The sequence below is a fragment of the Struthio camelus genome, chromosome 1 (genome assembly GCF_040807025.1).
Source record: "Struthio camelus isolate bStrCam1 chromosome 1, bStrCam1.hap1, whole genome shotgun sequence".
NCBI classification, from domain to species: Eukaryota; Metazoa; Chordata; class Aves; order Struthioniformes; family Struthionidae; genus Struthio; species Struthio camelus.
The window spans coordinates 6700446-6728382 of record NC_090942.1 but is presented as its reverse complement, the minus strand read 5'-3'; the positions used below and the strand labels follow the sequence as shown (position 1 = coordinate 6728382).

The 27937-nt window shown below is 42.0% G+C and overlaps 1 protein-coding gene across 24 annotated transcripts in view; it reads right to left on the bottom strand.

Annotated features, from left to right (window-relative positions):
- CELF2 (CUGBP Elav-like family member 2) overlaps window positions 1–27937 on the bottom strand; it is a 354164-nt gene that overhangs the window by 308770 nt on the left and 17457 nt on the right. For 8 of the 24 annotated variants that reach the window (XM_068906701.1, XM_068960371.1, XM_068906785.1 and 5 more), the window contains exon 1: window positions 5897–5938. The exons of 15 other annotated variants lie outside the window; for them this stretch is intronic. In XM_068906701.1, coding sequence (XP_068762802.1) covers window positions 5897–5923 — 27 coding nt within the window. In that variant the 5' untranslated portion in view covers window positions 5924–5938. Of the gene's footprint in view, window positions 1–5896; window positions 5939–27937 lie in introns of those variants that run through there. One more of the 24 variants, XM_068909074.1, reaches the window with a different exon arrangement.

Genomic DNA, 27937 nt, shown 5'->3' with positions numbered 1-27937 from the left:
AATTTTCCTGAAAACCACCTAGAAAAGTCAACCCGGAACATTGGTTTCCATTCCAGTGCACAAGTTACCAATTTATTGCAATTTGAAGCTGTAATCCATTGCTATTTGTTTCTTACTACAATTACGCTCTTGTCTATCTGCTGCAGGTTGTTTAAATACAAGTGATTTTGTGCCTAGACTGTGCTTTACCTCCTCTTTTGCAAATGACAGGTGCAAAAGGTCCCAGAAGAGAAGAACAAACATGACGCTAGTACACGAGGAACGGATAACAATTTTATATAAGATACTCCCATCATTGACTCAACGCAGGTATTAGCTAGGCCTTAAACGGTATTTATCTTTCACTGCTGTTTACTTGACAGGTTCCCATCTTACTGATTTACGTGGAGGGGGAAAAAAAAAGTGTAGCTGGATAAGTTGACTCTTGCAGGAGATCTCCACCTTCAAAACCTCCACCTTCGTTAGGAGGAAAAAATAAAAACCTAAACCCTAAAATGAAAAAAGATTGATTCACAAAGTGATGCATGCAAACTGTAAATTCCTACACTCTTGTTTTAAAGTGTTTTCTACTTTCAGCAAAGCCCAGATACGTGTTATTGAGCTGGATAAAGAAACCCAGCACACATGTGAATTCCGGTTTTTTTCTTTTTAGCTATCACTGTATAAGCTCTACTCGTTAGGTTTCTAATCTCAGGCTTTCCGCTGTTGCCTTTAGTTGTTATGTGATGCGCATTCGCAGTGATGTCACAGAACAGTTGGAACACTACAAATATAGTCCATGAGTTTGCAAAAATTGCATTACGCCTAGATTAACACGTGCAAACCATCCCCGTCTCATGGAAGTGCTGCCAGAAGGAGAAGACAACCAAAAAGCAAATCTGTGGATTTCAGATTGAAAATCTTTGTCTTTTAGTGTTTTTAAGCGTTTCTTTTTAGTACTCAATCCACATAGGTGAAGAATTTATACCTTTGTATTTTTTCTTTTTAATATCCTATGTTATCTTTTCCCTGGGTGGGGGGGGGGAGGAAGGGGGGAAGGCTACTTTACTGTACGATTAGGAAGCAAAGAGATGCACAAAAATAGATGGAGCCCTTGAATCTGAACCGAGTTTCTCCCCTACCGGCTTTCGCCTTCAATGTAAACCGCAGCTCACATTCAACTTATTTCACCCCGCAGGGTGCTCATATCGGGAATTATGTAATAGGGGCTCCTAATGATTCAGCTAAGTGTAGAGGCAGGAGAAAGACGAGTGGATTTGTGAGCAGCAAAACTGAAGGAGCCTCGTTTCCCATCGATTTGCGTCGCCAGGTTGCCCTCCCACGTGAATTTTTGAATCGCTAATAACGGTTGAGCTTTCTCTCCCTCCTAGCGACTACTTTTTCTCCTATAGAATGCCTGCTATTTTCAGGAAACTGCTGGAAATTAAACACATTTGTGATCTCTGTGCCTGTCAAGTTTGGTTAAACTGTATTCGCTGGCTTAAAGAGCAAGGGGAGATAAAAAACAGGGGCCAAGAGACAATTCAATGATATAATCATTGATTCTTCAGAGCAAGGAAGGGGGAAGAGAAGGAAAAAAGAAGAAAAAAGACAAGGCACAACCTGGCTCACAAAATGCAAAGAAAATAGCCACACGCTGCATTTTTCCTGTGTTCACAGGCATTTACATGCACCCCCTTCATTGCAACAGTCAGCAGATGCCGTGCACCTTACCGTGAGTGAGAAACAAGGACAAACCAAATGGAAGAGCGAGACTCGGAATAAACCAGAATCAGATTTCAAATACCACAAGAAAAACCCAAGCTCTAAAACTGCTGGCAGCAGAAATGCTTTGGCTCAGGGTATCTTTTATGGGTCAGTCCACGATCAATGCTTTGGGCTGCCGATGGACAGTATATTATCCAATTTAAAAAAAAAAAACAGGCAAAAAAAAAAAGCAGCAACTGCAGGTTAACTGTGAACTCTGCATCACGTGCACAAATATTCCCTGGACACCCAATAAATACGGTCTAACAACTTATCTGGGGACTTCACTGCCACAAACAGTCAAATTATCAAAATCCCACTGACTATCTCTTACTTCCGTTCGCTTCTGTTGGAAATTACAGTCAGGCTTGCTGGATTTCGACTCTGACCCAGCAAAAGCTTTTAAGCACGTGGTTAACTTTAGGCATGTAGCAAATCCAACTGAAGGGGAAAAAACCCCAAAAGTTCATGCACTTACAAGCTCATGATGTGTTAACCATGCTGCTGTAGTTGGGTGGGGAAAGAGCTCACAAGAGGAAAAAAAGTACAATTTTAATTCTGAAATTTTGATCACAGAAGATCAGCGTAAAAAAGCTTTGCTGACACTAAGGTCCTGCAGAGCAGTGTAACGCTTTTAATAGATGCCATTTCAGACAGGTATTTTAGGGGGGGGAAAAAAAGAGAAGCAGCTAAGTACCACGGGGCTGGTACGAGCTCATTAGTCAGAGGTCCTTGTTGGGGGTAATCCCAGCAATTTGGCCCTGTCGCTGTCTGCTCTTTATGTTCCCGGCTCTCATGTCTACTTTCTCTTCAAGGGTGCAACTCCCTCTTGCTTGCACTGATAGAGGGGAAAAAATCAACTGAGATACATGAGTAAACAGAATGATTGAAGATGTGCCACTGTACCATCGCGCTGCAGACTTAAGCAGGTTATCTCTGAAAACGCCTAGGTAAAAATAGGAGCAGTATTTTTAGGGCTTCTTTATTCCCGCGCGAATCTCAGAAGGAGAAGGTCAGCCCATAAAAACATATATCTGCCCAGTATAAGTATATATGGCATTCTTCTATTTGACTGATTTAGAAGTCTATTTCACCTATCGTAAATTATTTCAGCATAATAGTCATTGTTACAAAATGCATTATGGGATGCCCCGTATACCTAGAGCCAGCGTTGGGACAGAGCGCCCTACGCAGTTGGAAGGTAAGCTATACTTTTTTTAATTTATGCTTGCTGCATTCATTACTATTTCACATCAGCGCAGCTGACACCGGTTGTTGCATTACATATGCCAGCAGTCAGGCTCCCGGTTCTTCGAGACTGTTGCCTATGTACCACAGCTGCTTATTATTCTCAATGCACAGCGTGCCAGCTAAATCAATAGTTCAAAAGCCTTGTTCAATTCAAACGGACTTTACAAAGTACTGTACAGTAATAAACACACGCAAACAGGTTCCTCGATTGCTTACACGACACGACGCTTACCCCGTAAAGCAATACAACCGCCAGGTTTTTCTGACTGTGCAGGGTCCCGGTTCAGTCAAGAATGAAATTAGCCTGTTAATCACAGGTGAATGAGGTGCACTAACGATGACATACAGGAAATAACGTCATAAGAGAGAAATACAATAACAACTGACAAAAATCCTCGCAGAGATCACTCCTAATCCATTAGGCATGGCAACAATTTGGTCTGGTCTCCGTCTCTCACACAGCAAAACTTGCCCATGTAAATGGTTTTAGTGTGTTAACAAAAATCCTCTATTAAATCGCAATGGAAGTGATGAACGTGCTTCTCCCATGTCCGGAAAGGACCATTATTAGGTCTCCTCTGCATCCTCACTAATCTGTCTACACCATACAAACTTCGCTATGGATTTGCATGGTGTTTTATAAAACTAAGACCAGGACGAGATATCTTCAGAGTAAGCTTCACCAGGATAAGCACTCACTTGAGCAGAAGGAGGAAGGCAAGTAAAAGGATGAGTGACATTTCCAACACAACCAGCAATTTGGTCATTGGGCTTATTTATGTAGCGATGATGGAGGCGCTTAAACTTTTGCCAAGTAGCTTTTTGCATCATTAGCTGAGCTCAGCCCGGGTCACAACCCAGCTCAATTTTTTTAAAGTAACACAGATCGCTTGGGTCCTCAAAACTCAAGAATTTCCTCAAATTTGTTTGGATACAGGAGAGTAAAGTGAGAATAATATTAATTAATACAGAGCAATTTATCCAACTTTCTTTTTCCTGCCCATCTATTAGAAATCAGTCAAAACAGAGCAACGACTCTTCAAAGAGGTGGCGAAAGAGTTATCAGCCAAGGCTGGCATTGTAAGGACCAGCCTGCCCACTTGCTACCAATCAGATACTACTGACAGAGCAATAAAGAAAGAGCGAGATAAGGAGGACAAAATCTATCAAGCAACATCCCAGAGAGGTAAGAAAGAAGGAAAGTAGTCTGGAGGAAGAAGAGGATAACAACAACAACAGAAAAATGACTAGCAAGCAATTTTCCCCAGTGTTGCGTGTTCATCTTCTCCCGTTGTATGGATAGGAATTGGTCAGGTAGAGGTAGTGAGTTTGCTACTGGAGCCGACTTCTGGCTGAAAGGATTTTTTTAGTGCAGGATCATGTCCTAGGAACAACACTTTGGCTGCTTTGACAACATTCAAGGCAGTTTCCTAGTCCTTGAGCCACTGGATGGAGTCGTGACACTTTGCATTTACAATGTATGCAGTAGATAGCAGCAGCCAGGCTGCACAAACCAAAGTGGTCTCACCGTGGAAAAAGAAAAGAGGACTTAAATGTTGTTGTTCCTTCTATTAGCACTTGAAGTAAGAGAACAGTTATACTCATTATAAAAAAACTTAGATGGAAGAGGTGAAGTCTGGAGGCCTTTAGTTGCCTTCAAGAAAAACTTTTTTTTTTTGAGCTTGTTGAGGATGGCCACAGGCTGCTGAAAAACAGACATGAATTATCTTGAAACATGTGTTGGGGGAAAGGAATGGAGATTCAGTTGTCCAACCACAGAGATTAAAAAAAAAAAAAAACTGTATTAAATCCTTGTTTTCTGCTAAGCCAGGGATGACATTAACTTAATGTCCCTTGAAGTATCCTCCTTCTACCAGTGGTCCTGCCTCAAACCAGGAAAAAGCAGCCTAAATTAAAAAACACAGAAACAAATCCCCCCCAAAGCACAAAACCCTATCCTTTCCTGAGATTTCACCAAATCTGTTTTGGATTAGGACACATGCAGGCTGGAATCTCTTAAATGTTTCACTCTGACCACTTATACATACAAATAGACCAAATGTGAATGTATTACAGGAGGCTTTATAGGGAAATACTTCTGGAATCTTTGTAAAATAGAATACAACAACATATTTTAATTTCAAGACTATTAAAACAGAAAAGCACTAAGTAATCCTAAATATGAACTGGTACTTCACCCATCTTGCAATTCAAAAAAAAAAAAAAAAAGGGTTTCAAGGTTTCAAGGTAAGGGTGAGTAACATTTCACCCTTACACACGTTCTCAGTATCAAAAGTCTGAACTTATAAGTTTTGGAAAGATGGGATATAGGTTTATCAGCTCATTAGTTTTACCGCAAGTCCCAACGCTTTCCTCAGCAGAACATCTCTTTTTTGTTTGTTTTATAAGCAAGGCTTCATGCTAAGTTAAAAAAAAAATGCCCCTCACCTCCATCCTGCCTCGAGAAACAAGGCAGGCAACCCAGCAGGTGAGAAAATCCAGCTGCCAGGGGCCCTTGCACCCACCTTAAGCTCAACGGTGGGGTTTTTTTGCTGTTTGGAGGAAGTGCACTGCTGTGCATGGAAGGAATTAATTGCTCTCATTTGTTTATGTAAAGGCTGACCACCTGTGGGTGCAGCCTTGTTTTCCTCCCTTGGTGTAAGCAAGAAAGTAGTTGAAAGCCTCATGCGCACCCTGAAGTAAAAACCAAGAAAGAAGGACCAAGCCTGCAGCAGCACACTTGAGCCTATCTCATTCTGTCCAGTTGCTAGAGATGAAGGATTTAAAATGTTAAAACAAAGGAGAAACTCAGTTAAAAATTGGGGGTGGGAAGTGAGGGGCTGTCTCAGTTACTAACTAGCAACTATTTTCCCGAATCACAATTATTTTCTTGACTCACATTGCCAGCTGGAACGAAGATGTCCATCGTTCTCTGACCAACAGATGTAACTGTGGTAGGTTGCAAAAAATACTTCAAAGCTCAACCCAGCTCTTGCTCCTGCGCTTCTAGGGAAGGCTATGTGAAGGCTGATGCCTGCAGCTGATAAAAGATTAGTTCACAAGCTGTTCAAAGTCTCTATCAAGGTTTTACAAAGGAAATTACAGTAGGGCCCTGATAAACGGTAAACTATATAGGGGCTGTTGTGGGGCTTTGGCCACGAAAACATATATAAACTGACCGTGAAACATGCTCAGTGCAATAAAAGAGCAAGATTGGAAGGCTGGTATGAAACCCAGCTCCATTTCCTGGCTCTGGTCGTATAACCTGTCATCCAACTAAATTAAGTGGCAAACTTGAGCAGCTGCTTAATGTCATGATCTAGGGGAAGGAAACCCATTTATGAAGAAAACACATTTTGCACAAAAACTCAGAAGTACTTTCCGACAGACATTACTATTTACTCAAGGAAGCCATCACACACAGAAACCCGCACCTCAGTAGCTCCGTAGCCAAGTGCAAAGTACTGCATCCGTCCACTGGACAATGGTTTCAGTGCAATGGGAGAACTGTGGGGAAAAAAGTCTTGCATGGAGATTTATTGGGAAAAGGCAACGTGTCTGGACATGCACAGACTGGCTAACAGCGCAAAAAGAAAAAAAAAAACCTGACTGCTTGTATTGTCTCATCCGTAGAAACCAGTCAGCCCGATGGAGAGGATCTCTCAACATCTTCCTTTCTGGATGCTGTTCTTGAGCCTTTCCTTCATCAGTGGGGTCATTTTCCAAAATACAAGCTATGGGCACATGACTGAAAGCTGTGTAATACAGCAAATTTGACAAGTAAAAATCAAAGAGAAGTTATCATCCAAATGCAGAACATTTATTTGGTTTTGCTATAGCTTTGGCTGGCGAGATTGAAAGAGTCATTTTTGGAGTTAAGTCCTAATGTACCAGGGCAGTGTGGACATGGTGAGAGGAGGGGACCTCATCTTGGAAGGAACATCTGGATAGGTGAAAGGAGGGATGGGAAGAAAACCTTGACCACTGGAGTGAAAACCACAAAGAACAGGGGTTATTCAATCAGGAGAGTGGAGGAGGGAGGGAATCCATGACATCTTCAAATACAGAAAATGGTGCAGTGAAAAGAAGAGAGTAGTATGTTCTCCGTGACCAGAATGAGCAGGAGAAGTAATTGGCTTAAGAATAATAAGAAAAATGTTTTTAAAGGTGAGAAAAGCTGAGTACTGGAAGACATTGTCCAAAGAGAAGATAGGATAGACCAGGCATACCCAGTGAGAGATGTCTGTCTAGAACGCTACGAGTATCCTAGCCAATACCCCCTTGGAGAAGGACAGACTAAAATGCTGCTCCACAGTTCTTCCATCCCTATTGTTACGGGATTGTTCATTTTTTTTCCTGCTGCCCGCTAAGCCACTTTTCTCTATATACCTACAAGTACATATGCAAGTGTCCCGACTTCTAAATTGGCAACTTCTCTATCACCTGGGAACATATTTCATAATAAATTCTACATATCGTTTAAAGTATTTTTTTGAAGGTATCATGAAAACTCATTCAGTACCCAACTGTGAGGCATAATCCTATTTAAGGATATCCTCTTTGAATTGTCTAGGTATATGCAATGGTGTATGCATGGAGGTCACATCACGGCAAACACCAACTTTTCTTTTGATCTGTTATGGAGTTTCTCCTCTAGCTCTAATTAGTGCTGAATATATATGAAGTGTGAAGTCAAATCCAGAAGTCCAAGGACAGACTGCTGTACTGTCAAATAGGGATAGGAGCATCAGAAAAGGGTAGAGTTTAGGTTTGGTGGCTCGGCAGAAGTAAGGAAGTATCTATGATCCAGATGGACTGCAAGAGGAAGGGAAGAAGTCATTACTCAACCGCAGCTCAAAAATTTTCTTGTTTTATAAGCCATGATTCAGAAAGAGGTGAAAAGTTACGGTTGACATTGATATCTTTTGCTTCAAAACACTGGAATAGGTGTTTTTCCTAAGGTTCTCAAAGGGATTTGCAAAGAGATCACATCTGCTCTTCCACTGAGAAAGCTGAGGTTTCGGGGAGGTGGCTCTCTGCAAAGTTGCAACAAACTTCATACAGTGAAAAGTAGATTAAGAGGAGGAGGAGGACAAGGAGGAGGTTGAGGAGGAGGAGGAATGTGTATCACTCAAATGTTGGCTGAGATCTTAACATGCTCCAGCACAAACAAGATACAGGAACCACAAGTCAACAGCAAATATTTTTTCTTCTCCCATAGCTTACCTCGGTAATTATTAGGGTGGTCTGCTTATCAATTTGCAATGCAGATGAATGCAGAGTTTATGATCTGAAAATCCTTTTAGGGCTGCTGAAGTCGTAACCATGGGTAGAAGAGCTGTGTTACTGCACACATTATAGCAAAGAGATACATCATATTTCACATACGGCAATGGCTCACAATTCCATCCAATACCTCTACTCCTGCCAGCATTCATTTTTGCCATCTATCTTTCCACTGCCGATTTGTCAACCCAAAAGCCAAGTTCTTTAGCTAAAACAGAAGCAAAGAGAAATCAGCCCGTTCCCCCATTTGAGGGTTTCAAATGCTCTCTCGTTAGAAGGAATCATAAGGTAAATGTTTATTTAATTTTTTAATACCTTTCTGATGCTGTACGCTGGGAACTTTGGATCAAAATATCTGTTTTATATTTGAAACTCCAGGATGAAATAGTTTTTCAATGCCCTCTGGAGCCAGGAATTGAGGAAGACTCGAAGCTTGCAGAGAGAGGTGATATTTTAATAGACTGATCTACACCTAGTTGGAAGAAAAAATAAATGGGCAAACTCTGAGGCATACACACACTACAGGAATATAGTCAAGCTTTACTTCACTTCTATCCCTACAAACCAGTGAGGCTGCACTTACCAAAACACACTGCTGCTTAGGCGCAAATAGCACCCTCTGAAAGAGGTCTGTTTTCCAACTACATTCAAAAAGGACAAATTGAGGCCCAGGGATTTAAACGGTTATGCACAGGTCATCGATACCCTTGCAACACTTAACGCGAGAACGTTACCTGCCGTTCCGGCCTAGGAACACGAGCCAAGGACTTAAGATGGGTTTAGCAAGGCTCAAAGTGTGCTAGCACTTGCATGAAAGGGCTCCTTTACCTTCGGAGGGGAATTACTATTTTAGGTAGCGGAGCTAGGCTGCATGTGCATGTCTGATTTCCACAAAATAAAATAAAATAAAATAAAAGTGAGTTGAAAGAAGGAGGAAAACGACAAAAAGGCCATCCCATAGCACGAGGAAGTGGAGCAATTAAGTTTTATAAGCTCCTTTTTCCCCTGTACCCCTCATGATTAATGAGGGAGCTTTACTTTCCTTCAGGAGTGGGCCCAAGGCTTGTGTATCAGTTTTTACAATCTGTTTTTAATGGGGAAAGATAATAACTGTGCAAAATGGAGCAGACTGTATAAAAATTCTCTCTGCAAATGTGATTACACATAAAACCCATAAAAATTGTACAAAGCGATAGATGAACCAAAACTGAACAGCTGTAGTTTTTCATTATTTTGGAACTGAGCAGAAAGAGTCTATGTATAGAGAATGACTTCAGTTTTTTTAATCTTCTGGCCTTAATTGAATTATACATCTGCTGGGAATTTAAAATTTCAGAAGGAATATCACATTTCTGCTAAATTGAATTCTATATTGCTGAAATGAAGAACCGTCTGTGAAATATTAGCAATAAGGTTGATATATTTCAATAAACCCCTAGCAGTACAGTTCAAAATAATGCCGCACATTCATATTAAAAAAAAAAAAAAGTTATTACCACAAAGATCATTGATAATCTTAAGTCATTTTTAGCCCAGAGAACAAATTAAATAAGGGATCATGGCTTTTATATTTACTTTAGGGATGACTTTAGACAAATAAATTAATGACTTAACCACTTCATGGCTGCTGCTGAACCAGTTATTGTACTGCTCAAGTCCTTCTATCTTGTCAACCGCTTTTACTTGCAAAAATAAAAATAAAAAACCATGGAGTGTGCCAGTTTTAATATAGTTTGATATTATCAAAAAAGAAAGAAAAAAAAGAAAAGCTTCTTGTGCAGACTGATGTAAATAAAAATGAAAGCATGCCCCAACTATGCTAGCACTCACACGCTAACACACTCACAATTTTTGTCACCACATTAAATGGTCACCACAAATTTTTATTGATAGTTAGACTCCATCAAGTGGTTTCATATTGTGATACCTTCCAAACAGTCACCTTAAAACCACTTTGGCTTTATTTAAGACAGACATAACATAGAAAAATGGAGAAGAAAGATGAAAACGGCTGTGAGAGATGAGCAAACGACTTTAGGTGACACAAATCTCTTAGGTCCAGTTAAACCAAAAGTTACTTCTCTCGCGGTCGTGGGCTGTTCTCCATCACGCCTGGCCCCTTTCGTGCCATCGAGACCTCAAAGCTCATATTTTTTGTGCCATTTTGTTAAACCATACTGGGCTGAGCTATAGTGGGGTACTGCAACACCAGTCATGCCTGGGGATTGCTTCTCTCCGGCGAGTAATTCCAACAATTTTGGAAGAACCCGCCCCAAAAGGCTGAACCAAAGTGGGTTTCAGGCTCCGACTCGGGGACACGGCAGCCAGGGAGACCCTTTTTTTTTGCCGGCTCCCAAATCCACAAGCAAGCCTGGTTCGATGGGGCACAGCGAGCCTCCGACTGACTTAAGCCGCCTGTAAGACCTTTAGTTATCAGCTGAATAAATTAAAGTCCGACCCTCTCTGCTGGTGCCTGTGACCCCAGTGAACATGAAGGAGACTAGATTAAAGCAAACAAAGAGACCCCACAAACCCCATATTGTCTGCAGCGCGTCAGTATGGCTGCTGTGAACAGCCTGAATTGCAACACATCTTGCTAAACACCCTGGCCAAAACCCTGCTCTCTTATCATGTTGCGTGCTTGTTTAAATAGAAGATGTCACTAAAAAGTTCTGTTTACTCGCTGAAGAAAAGGCAAACAACTAATGTAAAAATGCAGCCAATACTACTGCTATATCTGCCTTTTTAAAAAAAAAAAGGGTCAAAAAAGCTTGCTAAATTCCCCCGCGCCCCGAAGACACTCACACCAAAAAAGATGAAATTTGCTGTTACAACAGAACTTAATTAATAAACATTGATTGTGCTCATTGACTGCTGCAAATTGTATTAAATATTAACAACAACATTTTGTATATTTTATATTATTCATGAAAGTTTTATACCTTTGCCCTACAGCAGCCATAGATTTTATGTAAGCTTGCAACACCAGCGACAAACTATTAAGCAGCACAGCACTTCTATAAATATTAGTGGCACATTATTATTACATACAGATGGGGACTTACATGACTGCACTTATATCCATGTGCAGAAGAAGGTTATTTCCAAAACTAACATGCTTCAAAAATCAGGAGTCTCATGCTGCCTTGCAAGGGCAATAACAGCATTTTCCATCTTTTGGGACGGCAAGGGCGGTTACGGGCTGGTCCCTTTGCATGAGTGAAGAAGCACTGATTTGAGCTACTGGTGTTATTATGGCCAGACAGCTATGTATGCATCCGCGCAGAGACCACGCACACCTCATGACACAAGCGGGAGAGCGCCTGCCACGCGGTGCCTCCCAGCTCCCGGGGTAGAGCAGCCTCGATTCGGGCGAGGACAAGCTGCTCACACGAGGGCCTCCGCGCGGGGGCATGCTGGGATGCTCCCCTCCGCCCGCCTCAGTGATCTGTTTCCAAGAAAATATCATTTTTTTGCACAACGACTCCCTATCTCAATGCTTTTTTATTAAAAGGCACCTAAAGTTTTAAATGAAAACACATTGCTTAATGCATTTACCTCTACAGAGGGAAGTGGTACCTTTTAAACAGGGCCTGGCCACGCCATACACAAAGAATTGGCACGAGCAAAGAGTGGGAAAATACCGTATCAAATGCAAACTGCACGGGAACGGAGATGGGAAAATCATCACCTATTTTGGAGTATTGCCAGGAAATCACAAATGTCTGCATGTGTTAGTGTGCAAAACACCCCCCATTTCATCAAAACAAACAGGAACCTTCACTGATTATAGGTGATGGGCTTAAAAGCCTTCACACCTCCCGGACTGATGGCTGAATGCAGCGCTCACTTTTCTGTTATAATTGTGTTTTTTAACGGCAGCAGTTGCAAAGTTGCACCGTCAACACGATTTTAGCCTCTACGGTTCCAAATGGGTGGTGTTAATGGAGAAATAGTGGCATTCAGGTTTTATTAATTATTCTGGAAAAGCAATTTAGAGGATGGGACATCTGCAGATGAAGATACTTCACTGTAAACTCGCTTCATAACGGGAAGGTTCTGCTCGTCTCTCTCTTCCCTCCAACACCCCTCCCAAATTTTTTGCTTCATCCGTCTTTTTTTTTTTAAATATAATAGAGACTAAAGAATGCAAAGCTTACTAACTTGAGAAGGAAATTATATCAATTAAAGTTTTATCTAATGAGTGCAGATCAGAGTTGAAAGCGCTTTTTTTTTTTGAACTCCTTTTAGCAGAAAGCAATGTAAAACTTTGAAAATCAGACATGAAAGCATAGGTACCCGCACATTTCTAAATCAAGGGATGTTACCGACTTTGGATCTCGACTTTAAGTAAAATATAAGCCAGTCTCTTGTTTTAATCACATTGCTTTTTACCTAAATCTTCCTCTTCTTCTGACATCCTCTGTATGGGTAGACGGGAGCTCTGTGTTGGAGAGCTGGCTGGAGATGTCTGGAGCTGAACGTTTTTGCAAGCCTGACTTTTGCCCGGGGCTGCAGCTCCCCGAGCTGTGGACCACCTGCGTCCCATCGCATGTCCCCGGGGACTGATTTGAGTTTCGACTGACTTGCCCGCGCTCCCTTTCCCAACCCTAACAGTGCATTAGGGGGCATTGCAGCCCCTCATATCGGTCCCCGGGTGCGGGCATCCGCGAGGAGGAGAAACGGGGGAAGCCTGACTTCAAAATTTCGGCAGGTCGGGAGAATTACAACTCGCCTGCCGCGTTAGGTCAGACCATTTCACGAGAGCATGGTGGCGGGGGGGGGGGGGAAAACCCACAGTAATTTCTCATACCATCCTCCCCTCCGACCAGAAAAAAAATAAAGAGTCGATTCCTGCTATAGTATGTATGATTCATTCTGTCCTCTCCCTATTTCCACAAAAGTATTGGAAAATATATTGCTCCCTGTTGCTCGGGAACTGAAGGGGAACTGTTTCATATAAGCCCATGTAGCAGACCAGAGGGCATGCTTATTCTTGGCAGAAAACGTGACAGGTTCAGTAAACTATTTATGTTCCCGTACGCTGCACCTCCGGACACAAGACAGCGAACTGAACGGGTCCCACCGCCTTTACTCCTGGCCTGTAAGTAAATTAAATCTGCATCTTGACCGTGTTGCCTGGAAGAGGTTATTCAATTATTTACGGGGCAATAACAGGTAACTGCACTTTGCAGCAGTTTGTAGACAGCTACTGTATGGTTTCTAACAGAGAAAATATGGACTGTGTGGCAGTCAGGATAGATTAAAAAGAGGAAAAAAAAAAATGCTGCCAACCCCGAAGTCTCTCACTAACGGTTTTTTTTTTTTCCAAGGTCTCTCAGGTCCCTGTGTCACAGGGGTCGGGTCTCCTTGTCACATACGCAGCGAAGTAGGTATCCCCTGAAGACGGGCATCACTGGGCTCCCAGCCCATCTCAGAATATAAAGTTTGCTCGATCTCATCTTTAAAGCCTGGTTTGATGGGCTCCGTCTACTTCTCTGTCTCCCCTTCACCTAACACCGGTCTGTTTAGTCTTTGAATAGGTTCTTGCTTGTGTTTAACTGGCAGGAGACGTTGCTATATGTAGTAGAAAAAAACCGGAACCCCAAGCAGGTCAAGATTTTAAGAGTTTGCAAGAAATTGGCAGAAAAGTCATTTAAAGATAGGGCTTTCGTCACCGGAACGAATCTTCCTGCACACTTTTGTTTCCTCAATTCCCCGCTTTTCTTAGCACGCAGTAGAAAAAAAATCAGTTGTCTTCTCACGCCTTCCATACCCTCCCCGCTTCCGTTTTGCTCTAACAGGGCATCTAGCGCCGGAAGACACCTGGGGACACAGTTTGCACGAAATAATAGTTCAGGTGGAGCTGTGCCGTTGCGCGGCCCAGGCGGGGAGGCGTACGCGCCGGCTGGCCCCCCCCGGCAAGCGCGCACGCCGCGGAGGGATTTGCAAAGCCCTTTGCAGAATTAACACCCCGCGGCGGCCCGCTGGCGTTGCTCTTTCTTACGGCAGCGCGGTGGAAACGGAGGGCGGCCAAAGCCGCGGGAGGAACTGCTGGGCCACCGCTGGCCCTCAGCCCCGCTATTCGCAGCCGGGAAGGTAACCCTTCGAAACCGGCCTCAGGCTTTGCTAGCGCTCACGGCCAGAACGGGGGCTAGCCCAGGCTCGGCTTTGGCGCGGGAGCTCGGCCGCGGGCCGATGGGCGCTTGGCCTTTCTTCACCTTCAGTTCTGCAGCTTCAGGCTCCTACCAGCGCCGGCGGTCGGTGCGGGAGTTCCCGGGGTGGGATAAACCCTCAGCTCCCCCTGACCTCGGAGGAATCGTCACCTCCTTTGCCGCACCACACCTCTACGTAGCTAAATTCTCACAGCTTAACTTTTCTAGATGTGTTAGAGAAATCTAGCATGCTTTTCACATTTTGAAGCAGTAGCTTACGGGCGTATTAAATTGCACACATATTCTCCTCCGCTTTGGAAAAAAACGCATCATCCCTGTGTATTATATTAAGCCCCCTTTTCCATCACTAAAAGCCGCATTTTGACTAGTATTTGCTTTGACAACGGGACACCCGTTTGGATGGATATCTCAGCGCGGTACCTCAAAACGATCTGCAAGTTAAGCCTCCCTGGCAGCTCCCATCATGAGCAGTTGACGGCAGCTTTGCCAAACTCCGGCTCTTGGAGTCGAGCGCTTGCAATAGCAGCAGCCCTTGGTTCAAGCAGCTATTTTTTTGGAAGAACCCGCTAAGTGTTACATTTAAACTCTGCCGCTTCGGAAAAGGGAAACAGAGGTTTTAGGAGACAGGCTCTGCACTGATCTCAAAGGCTGGCAAAGCTAAAAGGAGCCGTGAAGGCTTCAATATAAAACACACAATTCCTCCCCCGCCTCCCCCAAATATTAACGTGAAGTTAAAGCATCTAAACACTGAAAGGCTTTATTTGCGAAAAACTATAAAAATCATTCAACAGTTAGGGAAATGATTCATTAAAACCAGACATCTTCCATTTTCCTTTGATATATAATAAGCGAATGCTTTAGGCAACCTTCTACACTGATAAAAAGACTATATTTTATTAAATAAGATATTCATATGACCCCCAAACGTCCTTTATAGAACCTTAGTTCTCAATTTAGACTATTTGGGTACAATATTACAAATAAGACAACACAGTAACGGATTCGGCACGGAAGAAAAAAGAAAATGCGAAGCCACTAGATTTGAACTTACTGTCTTTGAACTAAGATTGCTTTATGTGCTGAGATTCACAGGACTTGGTTAAGAGCCAGGTTGGCTTATAGGTATTAAACTAGCCACTGGCAGGCTATCATATTTTCTCCAAAAGCAGAGTAAATATTCTTTACTTCACAGCAGGCGCTGCATGCATGAAAAGCCTCATGCAAATTGGATTTACTTGACTTTACTGTTCTTCTTCCATGAAGATGTGGAAAGATGATGATTAAGCAAGCCGTTTCCTCCTGCATTTTCCACTTCAAATTGTTTCCACAGGTTCAAGTCTCGAATAACATGTGCCTTTTTTGGCTGGTCTAATGTTGGAGTAGATCTGCGCACCCCTCTCTGCTCCCTGAAATACTAAGATTAGGTTTTAGGGCTTGAGATAGTCCGGATGGCTCAGATTCCACCCCAGCTTCTCTCCTGCATGGAAAACAATGACTTTGAGTCTTCAGAACTCATCATAGCAGTGATAGTAAACATACCATCTATGCAGAGTCCAAGAAAGTTTAAGAGAAAAGAATAAAACAATACTTGTCTTCCAATTTTATTGGGCCTCACTACTACAATTTCAATTTAGAGGGGGAAAAATGTGCCTCTCACGTTGCGACACAGTTTAAGACACTTGCACTGTGGGGTTGATGGCAGAGGTTTCATGTTTTAAGTGCAACCCCAGAGGACAGCCTCGACAAACAGAGGTTGCAAGCCTGCTCATGTATATCCTTATAAGTAGCTTAAATGTTCCTAACTTTACTTTTCCAATATATCAACATTTATAAGATTGGACCCCAAAAGAAAAAAAGTATTATCTACTCGGGAATTTGTTTCCTTCCCTCAATCATGGTTAACTATGAATTGCTTTCCAAACTGAAGGCAAGCTGCAGTTAAAAAGCAAAAAAAGACATTTGCTCATAATGAATGCCGCATGCAAGCACAATCTGTTTCAAATCTACTCTCCTCCCTCAGAAAACCAGAAAAAATTTTACACTACCAAAAGTTTTACCTGAAGAACATAATACAGCATTATGAATTAGCAGATTTTTACAACCAAATGCCAAACAATCTCCAACTAGTAAAATACTAAAATGATAGCAAGTATTATTTAATATTAACCTCCCTGATCTGGAAGGTCATCACTTAAGCATAGTCCTTGTGCCTCACTGTCACCTTAAAGCATTATATATGGTTTTGGCTCCACCAGAAGTGCTGGACTTCATTGCCCAAATCCTTCACGTTGCATTTAAGTATCACAGAACCTTGCTATGTCAAAATTGAATATCTGCCCCAAATTCATGCTCTGGGACATAGCTCCCCTCTAACAGGGTGCCTGGAACCTTTTATATCCCATTTCTGTTCCTAGAAAGCTCCTTCCCACTGCAGGAAACCCTCCTCAGCAGAGCCACTTCTGCTCTGATGATACAGGGACTATCACTTCTGAAAAGGAAGCTATTAGGAGCTTCCTAACGTGTGGTATCCACGTAGTTTATTTTACAGACTCAGCCCCCCACTACTTATGCTGACAGTGCTCCTACCCTAACGAATACCATTCATCAACAAACACTCTCACCTTTGGCTTTGCAATTATTTCCTTACACTTATCGCAGTTTCTTGTAACTAGGTGCTAGTAGAGGCTGCGTTGAGCTGCCGTTCTACCGAGCCTAGCGCAAAGGCAGGTGGGTCTATCCGAGCTTCCTGAGTTTAGCTGTTTAGGCAAGAATTTATAGAACGAGATGCCTGATTTGTATTATTTTCTCTACTATTTTTCTAAAGTACCCTGAAGCAAAAAAAAAAATCACAAAATATACATCTAATTTAAAAAAAAAGACAGTTGGCAGAATGCACAACCGCCAAGCCAGCCTTTTTGTATTAAGCTGTCTTCAGGGAACAGATTTTTGTGACTGTGAATTACTGTTTTTAATATAAGAGCATAATCGTGTTAGTTATTTGTACAAAGTAATTTAGCTCGCATGATACACTGTGTTTCAATCCAAGTACGGCTTCCCTCATTTCCAGAAGAGTTTGCTCCTACTTTGCCAGCAGAGCTGGCATAACCACGGTTATTAGCGTAAATAAACAAAGAAGAAAACACACCTCGTCTGTTCTTGTGCTTAAGGTGCACTGACAGAGCAGGAGTCAGTAATATTTTGGAGGATAGGTTGCCTTTTAATAGGGTCCACTCGAACCATGAAGTGAAGACTATGTCAGGTGTAACTGGAAGTTGGCCTAGCTAAACAATGTAATTACCTGGCTTTCATCTCTGCAGTACCTGAGCCACGTGCAAAAATGCTGACGAGTTATACCTTCATAATACCTACGTTATTATCAGCCTGGTTTTCTGACACCGAACAGAGAGCCCTAGATATTAAATGACCTCTCTAAGGCCATGCAAGAACCCCGTCGCCAACCTGGGATTAGACTCCTAATCTACTAAATCCCATGCCTTGACTCTCTCATCTCTCTTTATTAACCATGTACCTTGGCCTCTTTATAAGGTAAATGAGCAATTAAACTTTAGTCTTTATAATGCAGGGAGCTGAATGCAACTTAAAAAGCAATCAAACAAACCAATCCTATTTGGTATCTGCTTTTGATGCTTGTTCCAAAGGACTCCTGAAGGCTGGAGACCATAAAAGGAAGGTTTTGGATACCGCTGTTCTCCAGTTCACCGTTCTTTCAAGGCACCTTTTATTACAAAGCGCACAGAAAGAACCCCTGAACATTCATATAAAAAAAGCAATTGCGCAACACTTCCTGACTTTTCCCACATTAGAAACATGGAAATCAATCTAAAATATAAGTCACAATTAAAGCGTACTGCATCTTGAGTATTTGGGAAAACAGGCTTAATCCTTCTCAATGAGAACATTTGGGAGACTTTTCTTTATTATGAATGGGTTTCCGTTATTTGCTTTTGCTTATTCTGCATAGAGTGAAATACAAAAAACAAACAATAACGTTAGCGCTTAATAATACTGATTTTAGCTTTATTCCCATACCCTTGCAACTCTTAGTGGCTAAGTGAAGGTCTTCTTTTATATGTATTTGGTTTTTCCTATACAGCTTCACACAGATATAATACATCACCTTTCTATAACATAGACCTTAGATGTCTTTTTTTTTTTTTAATGTACCAGTTAAGAGTAACTGCTGCCTGCAATTCAAGGAAAGAGAAAACCCCCCAGATTTTGGAAGCTCTAGGTCAGAACATGAACTGGGGAAAGGCTAATACCTTCCACAGAACAAGAATGAAGCGAAATTCAAGGCTAGTATTTGAACCAGATGTTTTCTTTAGATTAAAGAAGTTTGGTTTAGTTCTTGTTCAAGCTTCAGATAGATATTGCAAAGGCAACATTTCTTTAAGTTTTCTTTCAGCTCCATCCAAAAGAGGAAATAAAAAAACAGAATCCATGTTGGGGACAGGGGGGTGGGATCTTGGAAACAAGCACAAACAAGACTCGTGCCAAAAAATATCTCCTTGTACATTATTTTTGTCATGCTTGAATCCACTTTATTCAACCTTCCCTGTACGATAATTAGATACATCATTCCTAATTAGTTATCCCTGGCCTTTCACATATGCAACGGAAACACTGAGGCACTTTCAGGAAACACCTCAAGTCTAACTTCGGGCAATAAAACACACCCAAGAAAGAGCTTTTCATTACCCAGATTTTTAAACTTTCCCAAATAGTAGACACTGCTCGCTACTTTAGGTTGCCATCTAACAATAGCCAAAATGACGTGTTAACCATAAGACTAAGCAAACGTGAAGTGATGCAAATAGCTTTGCAATAGTGCATTGTCTGGACAACTGCTTGATACAGCAGAACTGCAATTACAATGGGAATTTTGCTCTGTGCCCTTTGCCTGGTTTTAGTTACCATGCCCTGTTTGATCTGAACACTGTGAGCTCTCATGCTCTGGGATTTCTGGATGCCTACATTTGATCATTTGTAACTTTGCAGAAGTTGCAGAGAATTTTGTCTTTGGTGGGAGAGGTAGCATCTGAAAAGGGGACTGACACACCTAGGAAAACGTTACCCTGTCATCCATGTTGTCACCTCCTTTCGTTTTTCTTCTTCTGTATCACTCAAAAAGCTTTGTCCCAAGCACTGAAAAAACAGCATAGACACCTGCCTACTTCTCAGCTGTGGTAGACGTCATTAAAAATAGCCATTGTATCTATGAGGAAGCCCTGGCTCTGTCCTGAAATTGAATTACAGCTAGCGAAGGACTGAAGTTACTGATCTAGTCCATCACTGGTACACCACGGGTGGCCAACAGAGAAACTTCATGACACTAGACAAGCATGCCACAGCCCTGATTTGTAGAGTACTCCGTCCTTGGCCTCTTCTCTGAGGTAGCAATCACAGGGAAACTTCTTTTTGGTGATTATCAGCTCCTAGGACAGGACTGAGACACGACATGTTTCACAAGAGCGTTATGGCCAACCAGGGCTCTCACCACCCAGCCACCTTGTATGGACCCATGAACTACTAAGAATCTCTGAAAGTTAAATGCCTCTAGGTGGTGTGGCCTTGTGCTAGTTTCAAAAGGAGAAGGTCAAATTAAAACACCCTTTGCTGTCAGTCTCCCCAAACACCAAAATACAGCTTTATGCTGCTTTGCAAAGATTACATTGATTCATTCATGGTTTGAAACTAACCTTTTCATAACTCCTACGGACCAAACCATGCTTTCATACATCTCCGATAATTTCTTCTACCAGCATTTAGCACTCATACCGCTTTCCTGCCTACTTGGAGGGCGAAGAGTTTTGTGAAGTTTCTTTTTAACAAAGACCTTCCTTTGGTAGAGCTCTAAGCAGCCTGAATTCTTACTGTTCCATTAAAGCATTATAAAGGCCTTGTTCTACCAGGGTGATGTCCTGCCAGCCACCAGGAAAGAAGGGATGTGTCTTTGTTTGCAAATTTTGACACTGATAACTGGAATAAAATCACCTTAGACTGGCTGGATTCCAGATCTTTCCAAAATAAGGGGCTGAACCGTAGTGCGTTACCACAATGAGAAGACAGCAAAGAAATAAGTCACCGAGCCAACTCAGCAGGAGCACCAGAGTCAAAACACAAACATTTACTGAATGGCCTAAGCGCCCCTTCCTCGATGGTGAGCCGCTTCAGCGCACAGGTGCCAACGGGTTGCGGAGGGGCAGCCTGCACGATCCCGTGGGAGACGCCATCTCGACCACGGGAAGTCCATCCTATGTGACAGCTACGTCACTTCGGTGCTGCCTGCCTCTTTACACCTGATCACTCTTGTTGACACCCATGCCAAAGTGGAGCGTTCGAACAGGCTAGAGGAGCAAGCTGCCGAGTTCCTGTATAAAGCAGGCTGCCAAGTTGACATGCTGCATTACAGCAGGGGCTCAGAGAGCCTTTCATGAGTGCCGTGCGCGTCCCAAGGAGAAATAAGAGAAATATATGCAGTGCAATTGCTGACACATATTGCAGTTGCATGCCTGATTGAGAATGGCACTCAGCATGTTGAGGTCAGGGGTCAGCTGGCCCCAAAAAGCAAATGAGGAGCCAAAAGCATGCTGCTTTTCTTAAGCCTCATTGCTGTTTCATACCATCTTCAGGGGAGATGCAACGAAAGATGGAAAACATCATTGCCCTCAAAACACCCTTCCTTGCATGCTACCTGCAGTGGATGACAGACAACTCTGCTACAGCTGGAGCCTGTATTTCAGAGTGTCTTGTCCACTTTTTCCCCCTCAGTGTTTGTAGGACAGGAGCTTCCCACATACCTGGTTCTCTTGCTTGTATTAACACCGAGCAACACAGTAGTGGCGCTTTTTGGACAGAAAGGAAAGTTCATGGTTTTTAGTTCCACAGCTTTGCTCATTTGGGCAAAGTTGCAGAAATAGGACTGTGTGCAAAGTTTCCCCCAATATCTATTACTCCAGGCTTTTCCTGTGCTTTTCTCTAGCCCAAACAGGGTGTGTCCCTTTCAAAATGGGCAAGCCAACTATGGGGTTGTTATTAAGCAACATATTCTGCTGGGTTCTTCACTGGGTGGTAAATTCCTTAATTTCTTCACATATCAGACTTTTCCATAAAAACGGGAACAAAAGGAAAGTTCCAAAAATTAACTAAGAATCTGTGGCCCTAGGATACTCAAGCCATAACTGCCAAAAATGTAAACCAATACAATAAGTCATTTACTGTCTTCTCCTCCTGACCTTGGCAAAACAAACAAACAAAAACCCTTTTTACTGTGCCACCCAAATGACTGGAAATGTAAAACAAAAATAAAGCAACTTTTCCTTTGTCCTCCCCTAGATAAGCACTGTTAGAAAACTGGTATTTAAAGATTTCTGCTCCTCATCTAGTGTACGGACAGGCATTAGTCCATAGATTTTGCTTATAAAAAGCCAAATCCAACCCCCCAGCAAAGTCTTTCAGTGGACTAAGCATGGCACAGGCAAAAAAAGGAATCTCCATATAACAGATCTTTATTTTTTTTTATTTAGGCTCGTGTTTATTGCAGCTCAATGCTTAAAAAGAGCTTGGGAATTAGAAATCCCAGTTGACCTAAGGGGTGGATTTTGCACAGCAGCTCCGTGTTATTCACCCTGTGGGGTGAAGGGAGTCCAGGACTGAGCTATAAAACCCCACCATGTTAAAGATATAAGAGCAAGGAGAAATATATTTGTGATGCCAACATCTACAGGTACAAAACGGGAACCAGATCTGATTGTTTTGAATACTGCATAAAACACATTGCAAGAGTGCCTCCATCCTTTGCAATTTAAAGGGGAAAGCAGCAGAAACCTGGGAGGGAAACAGATAAAATAATAATAATAATAATAATAATAATAATAATGATAATAAAAATTTTTAAAAGAAGTGAAGACAGTTACTACATGCCACATACCAGACTGTGGCTGAATCTTGACTAGTCAGAGTAAAAGGCAGCTGGATTTTAAATCATCCTGATTTATTAGATCATATATTACTAAGATTGCTGTCTCATGGGAAGGAGAGGTGAGAGATGTAATAACAGCAGTGATGATTAAAAAAAAAAAAAATCCAGCTTGACATTCAGATCCTGAGTTGAAGATGAGGAGCTGGCAGTGAGAGAAGGGAACCGGTGTTTCCTTACATGCAAAATTATTTCGATATCACTCTCAGAAGTTTGTGGTTACTTGAGGCTCTTTGCAAAATGAAGCTAGGAAACAGCAAGACAATTTCTATATACTGGGATACTAGCACTGCGGAAATTTTAGTGCGTGTACAAACTACAAGGTGCTCCTGCAGTGCAACTCATCACAAGCATTGAACAACGGTATTTAACTTGACCATCTTGTAAGAGGCAATTGCTGCACGTCTGAAGCACAAAATAGCCCAGTTAAGCCTAGGATTGGGGACGGTTTGGGATTCCTCTATTAACCTCAAAGGTAAATTTTAATTGAGACTATGCCTCCTATGGGAGAGTAACGAGAAAGAATTGTGGTCAGTGAAACACGGCTAACTTTTTAATTTTGCCAAGTCCCCCATCGCAACCCATCCTGGCCCAGTGCAATACTGCACACAAAAAAAACAGTCCTCAACTTAGCTAATTTTCTGGTATTATTTTCCTCTGTGTACTGGAGATATTAAATAGAGCCAAGGCCAGGCATATGACTTAAAAAAAACAGACCTGCTTTGACTTTATGCTTTATGAAAAGCAAACTTTCACAGCCTATTTTCACAACATTAACAAAATAAATGAAGAGCTCAAATAAAAAAGACTTTTACTTAAAATGTTCCTAACAGGGAGGAAATGAAATGTACTCACAAGGATTTAATCCAGGTGCACACGTACAGTATCTAGCAGGAAACTGCAGTCTCAGGTAGCTGATGCCCCTATATAAATTGCCCCCAACTCCAAGCCTTAGCTGGTATAGCATAAGCATATGCTGCAATGTACCAACATGTCTAAAAAGCTCCGAATATTTACTTTAAAATACTCATAATCAGCTATAAAGTTAGGCTTTAACAGATGCTACCAAGAATTTACAAAAAAAAAGACCCCAACGTGGTTTGATGTTACTTTAATTCAGCTTTAACAACGTGCAGCTTGGCACAGAACCTAATTCTGATTTCGTTTCAAAAGTGCAGAACGCGTCATCAGATCCTTTCCTAATCTCAGTTCAATAAAAACCGCTCGACATCAAGATCCATACACATCGCTTTCAATGCTGCCTATAAACATGTCTCTCTGCGTTGCTTTAAATGGAACCTCAGGGTACAAAGCTATACAACACAATCATAATTGTGCCATTTTATGGCTGTGAAAGCCGTGCAACTTTAAAAGCACAGCTCAACAAATTGGAATGATAAAAACCATCTTTATTACATACAATTTTAAGATATATACATATTTTTTAAATTCATGTCCTCATGATGAAAGAGCTAATGAAGAGATGAAAGGAAAACAGAGGTTATTTTCAGAGAATTAAAATGCTCAGCATGGCCCAGAGACAGCAATAATACAAAAATGTACATCTAGGGACTTAGTAAATTCACCTAAACAGGCTGGCATCTGCATGAATGGAAACACAATTGCTTTTAATACCAAGCAGCCAGCCTATTGTGTTTTCACACGACAAAGGAAATTCAAACAAAACAAGAGCGTTGCTCTGTAATTTCTGGAGAAGCACAGGCAAATGCTGCCTCCATTTTATTCAGTGCAAAATGTCCAGTTTGCATTGCATGGCAGTCTCTTCCACTCCAAAGAGGTTCAAATATTAGGTATTCTTCTGTTTTGTTTGCTTGTTTTTTTTTAATTAAGATGGACCTTTGAACTACTTGCCAATTAAGAGACCAAACTACTTGCCAATTAAGAGACCTTTCTTTTACACACCTCTTGCCTCTCATTCTACTGCTGGGCACCACGGAGAAGAGTCTGGCCCCATCCTCTTGACACCCTCCCTTCACATACTTGTACACATTGATCAGATCCCCCCCTCAGTCTTCTCCAGGCTGAACAGGCCCAGCTCTCTCAGCCTTTCCTCATAGGAGAGATGCTCCAGTCCCTTCATCAGCTTAGTAGCCCTTCCCTGGACTCACTCCAGGAGCTCCAGGTCTCTCTTGTCCTGGGGAGCCCAGCACTGGACACAGTACTCCAGGTGAGGCCTCCCCAGGGCTGAGTAGAGGGGGAGGATCACCTCCCTCCACCTGCTGGCAATGCTCTTCCTAATGCACCCCAGGAGACCATCGGCCTTCTTGGCCACAAGGGCACATTGCTGGCTCATGGTTAGCTTGTTGTCCACCAGGACTCCAGATATCAATGTCTCTGACTATGCAACCATCTTTTGAAACCTAACTGGGCTGTGCTTGCATCCAGCACCCACCTCGAGCTTACAGGAGACAGTGAAGTGACTCACTCTGCATCCTTACAGATTCTGCTCCACTTATCAATAATTTTTTGCCAGTTACGTAGAAGATCCCAGCTTCCCTTATCCCACTTGGGATAAAGCTATTCAAGAAGCATTGATCAAATGTAGATGCGATAAAAGAAGCTATTCTGCCTCTTTTACCACAATTCTCTGTACTGTTTAAATTGAAATAACTCAGATTTTCCATCTTACCTTTTTTTTTCCAGGAGAAAGCAGCAAGAGAATCATTGTTTTGGCCTCAAGGCATTCATCAAGCCCTCTCATTTCTTTCTTGAGTTCAGTAGAGTAGCCACTTTATCTAGTATGTGATTGGATATATATTTTTCCCCCAGAAAGATACTTCATTTTAGTGTATATGGAAGGTATATTGCATGTAGAAACCAGGGGAATAGAGTAGCAAAGCATTAAATCTATCTGCTACAGAGCATTTATTCAAAGACAACCACAAGGCTCAGTCTAATTGACAATTTCTGCTTGGGGCCCATGATTAAAATCTGAAGGTTGCTGCGGGTGAGAACAGGAAAGAACTAGTACTGCCATTGGCAAGAACTTGCACAAGAGCTGTCATGACCAGCAGTTATCACCAATTTGCTTTTAGCCCTTAATATTAATCAACATATGAGGAAAAAAAGTCATCAACTCAACAAGAGGGCCTAGCTTAGGGGATCAAGCAGTCAGGGAGTGAATGTACATGATTTTTATTAGGAGTATCCTGTGGAATGTATGCTGGATATCCCAAACATGCATGTGCAAAACTGCTGATTTTACTGGTTTTTACAACACGTTTTCCACACGCGAACCATGAATAGTCTCTCTTAGTTTGTATGAGCTCATCAATTCAAGGAGATTCTTCATAAAGCTTTTGTTCTCTTAACAGCCTGTTTGTATAAAGCAGAAACAGAACACTACAGCCTATTTTTGTTTTTAATGCGTTCTCAATCAATTAACCCCTGCAGATGACTATCATACTAAGTGTTTGCTTGGGACCTGCAGAGGGAAGTGTTTTGTGAACTCTGCAGCTGAGAAAGCAGATTTCCTTTTTTTTTTTTCTCTCCAGTCAGCGATCGATGGAAAGGAGATGTGGTACAACTGCCACATTAATACAGGAAACTTCAAACCCTTGGACGTGCCAGCGAGCACCGATTTCATGCACTGATGGGAAAACCCATGTGCCTAGCACGTTATTTTGCACATGCGCATCTCCGAGCGGTGTGCCGTAGTGCAGCTACAGATTGCCCCAACGTTTAATAATGCATCTGCCGGGATATCATCCCTGTCAGATTCCTTTTACAAGTGAGGAACTAAAACAGCCAACTATACGGCCAGTCCTTTAGTCCACAGCAAGCTCACTGTAGCTTATTAGTTCTGAATGTACCCGATCTACTTGAAAAGGGATAACTTTTTTTTTTTTTAAAGCAGCAGAGGTCTCAGCCTTGACAAACTGTTAAATATTTACTAGGCTTTCTGGTAGATTTTGAGAACCACGTTGAACTCAGTGGGGCCAGCGTCTGCTTGCGAACATCTCTAAACCCTGTAAGACCAAAGAAAGAATCAAGCGATTCGTCCTGGGACGCACAAGGAGTCTGTGGCGGAGCACAGTCTTGAACCATGTATGCTCCAGACCCAAAAAATCTGTTCCCATGACGTACCTCAAAGGGAGGTGTAACCAAGGCCATCTGCAACAGAGCCGTCACAGACAGACCAAGAACAACGTTCCCAAGTCTACTTCTACTTCTACTTCTACTCTTTCTACTTCTCCTGAGGTCTGAGAAGAGAGGAACGCGTTTCTTATGGCTTGTTAAGTTTTCAGGCCTTATAAAACAAAAAACAACAATCGTCTCCCCTACCCAAACTCAAAAGAAATTAAAGTGCTGTGTTAGTGTCTTCATTTAACAGAAAGAAATTACAGTCAATCATCTGGCCAGCAATTACATGAGTACAAGTCACCACCTCAGAGATCTATATAAAGACAAAAAAGCCGTCGTAATATTATGCTAGAGCCCTGCTTGTGGCTACCCAGTAGCATTACTGACCTAATTGAAATGGTCGTTGCTGACAAACAGATATATGTATGTACTTAAAAAAAATCTAACCTACTCTGGCTCAGAGCTGAATGTGTTCCGCTTTTAATGGCAGCGTTGGTTTGGGAGTTTGGCACCAAGCCCAAAAGTGGGATAATGGGGTCTGACACCTGAATGATGCTCAAACTTGTGGTTTTCAGTTATAATTTCAATTAATATTTGCAGACGAAGATGGACTAAGGATGGTGGGGAGATGGGTGGGAAGAAAGTTTTTCCCTCTGTCTTTCCAAATTATCAGGGTTGAAGGCTATGAAGAGGAGAGGCTGGAGGAGAGATACCTGATCTAAAAGGCAAGGAACAAGCAGGATGACCTAAGGAGAGTGGAAGATGGTAGAAAGAGTTTCACAAATCTGAGAAAATCTAGTGGAAAATGGTTTATTGGCTTTTCGTGGAAAGATATTCAAATACTAACTATACCTGTCCTCTCTTATGCCAGCTTGCAAGATAGAGACCAGGGTTTTACACCCAGTTTTTCATGCCTTTCCTGGGCAAAGCTAAGCCACTTAAAATACAGTTTCTCATTTTCTTCACTTCTTAAAGAAAAGAAGATACATTTATTCAGATCTGCCCTTAAAATGAATTAGCTGCAAAATGTATACACACATAACATGCATCAGAAGCCTTTTAATCAAAGCCTGGAAAGTTTATGTCCATTCTCAGTAATGGACATGACTATCTTCATTCATGCACGTTTTTGAGAGGAAAATAATTTAAGTCACTGACTTATTCCCCTTCTCCGGGTGCCCTCTTCCCAGAGCTAACAACCCTCCGATATTATTCGAGGAAAAAGAGAGGGGGCAGTTTGTATCCAAGGTGATTGAAGTGAGGTTTGTGAGTTCAAAGTGAAATATATTATTCAATATCATATAAACTTAATCATGGTCAAAGACCGAGTCAGGACATGCACAAAACATGTGTGAAGAATCCTAGCTGCTCTTTG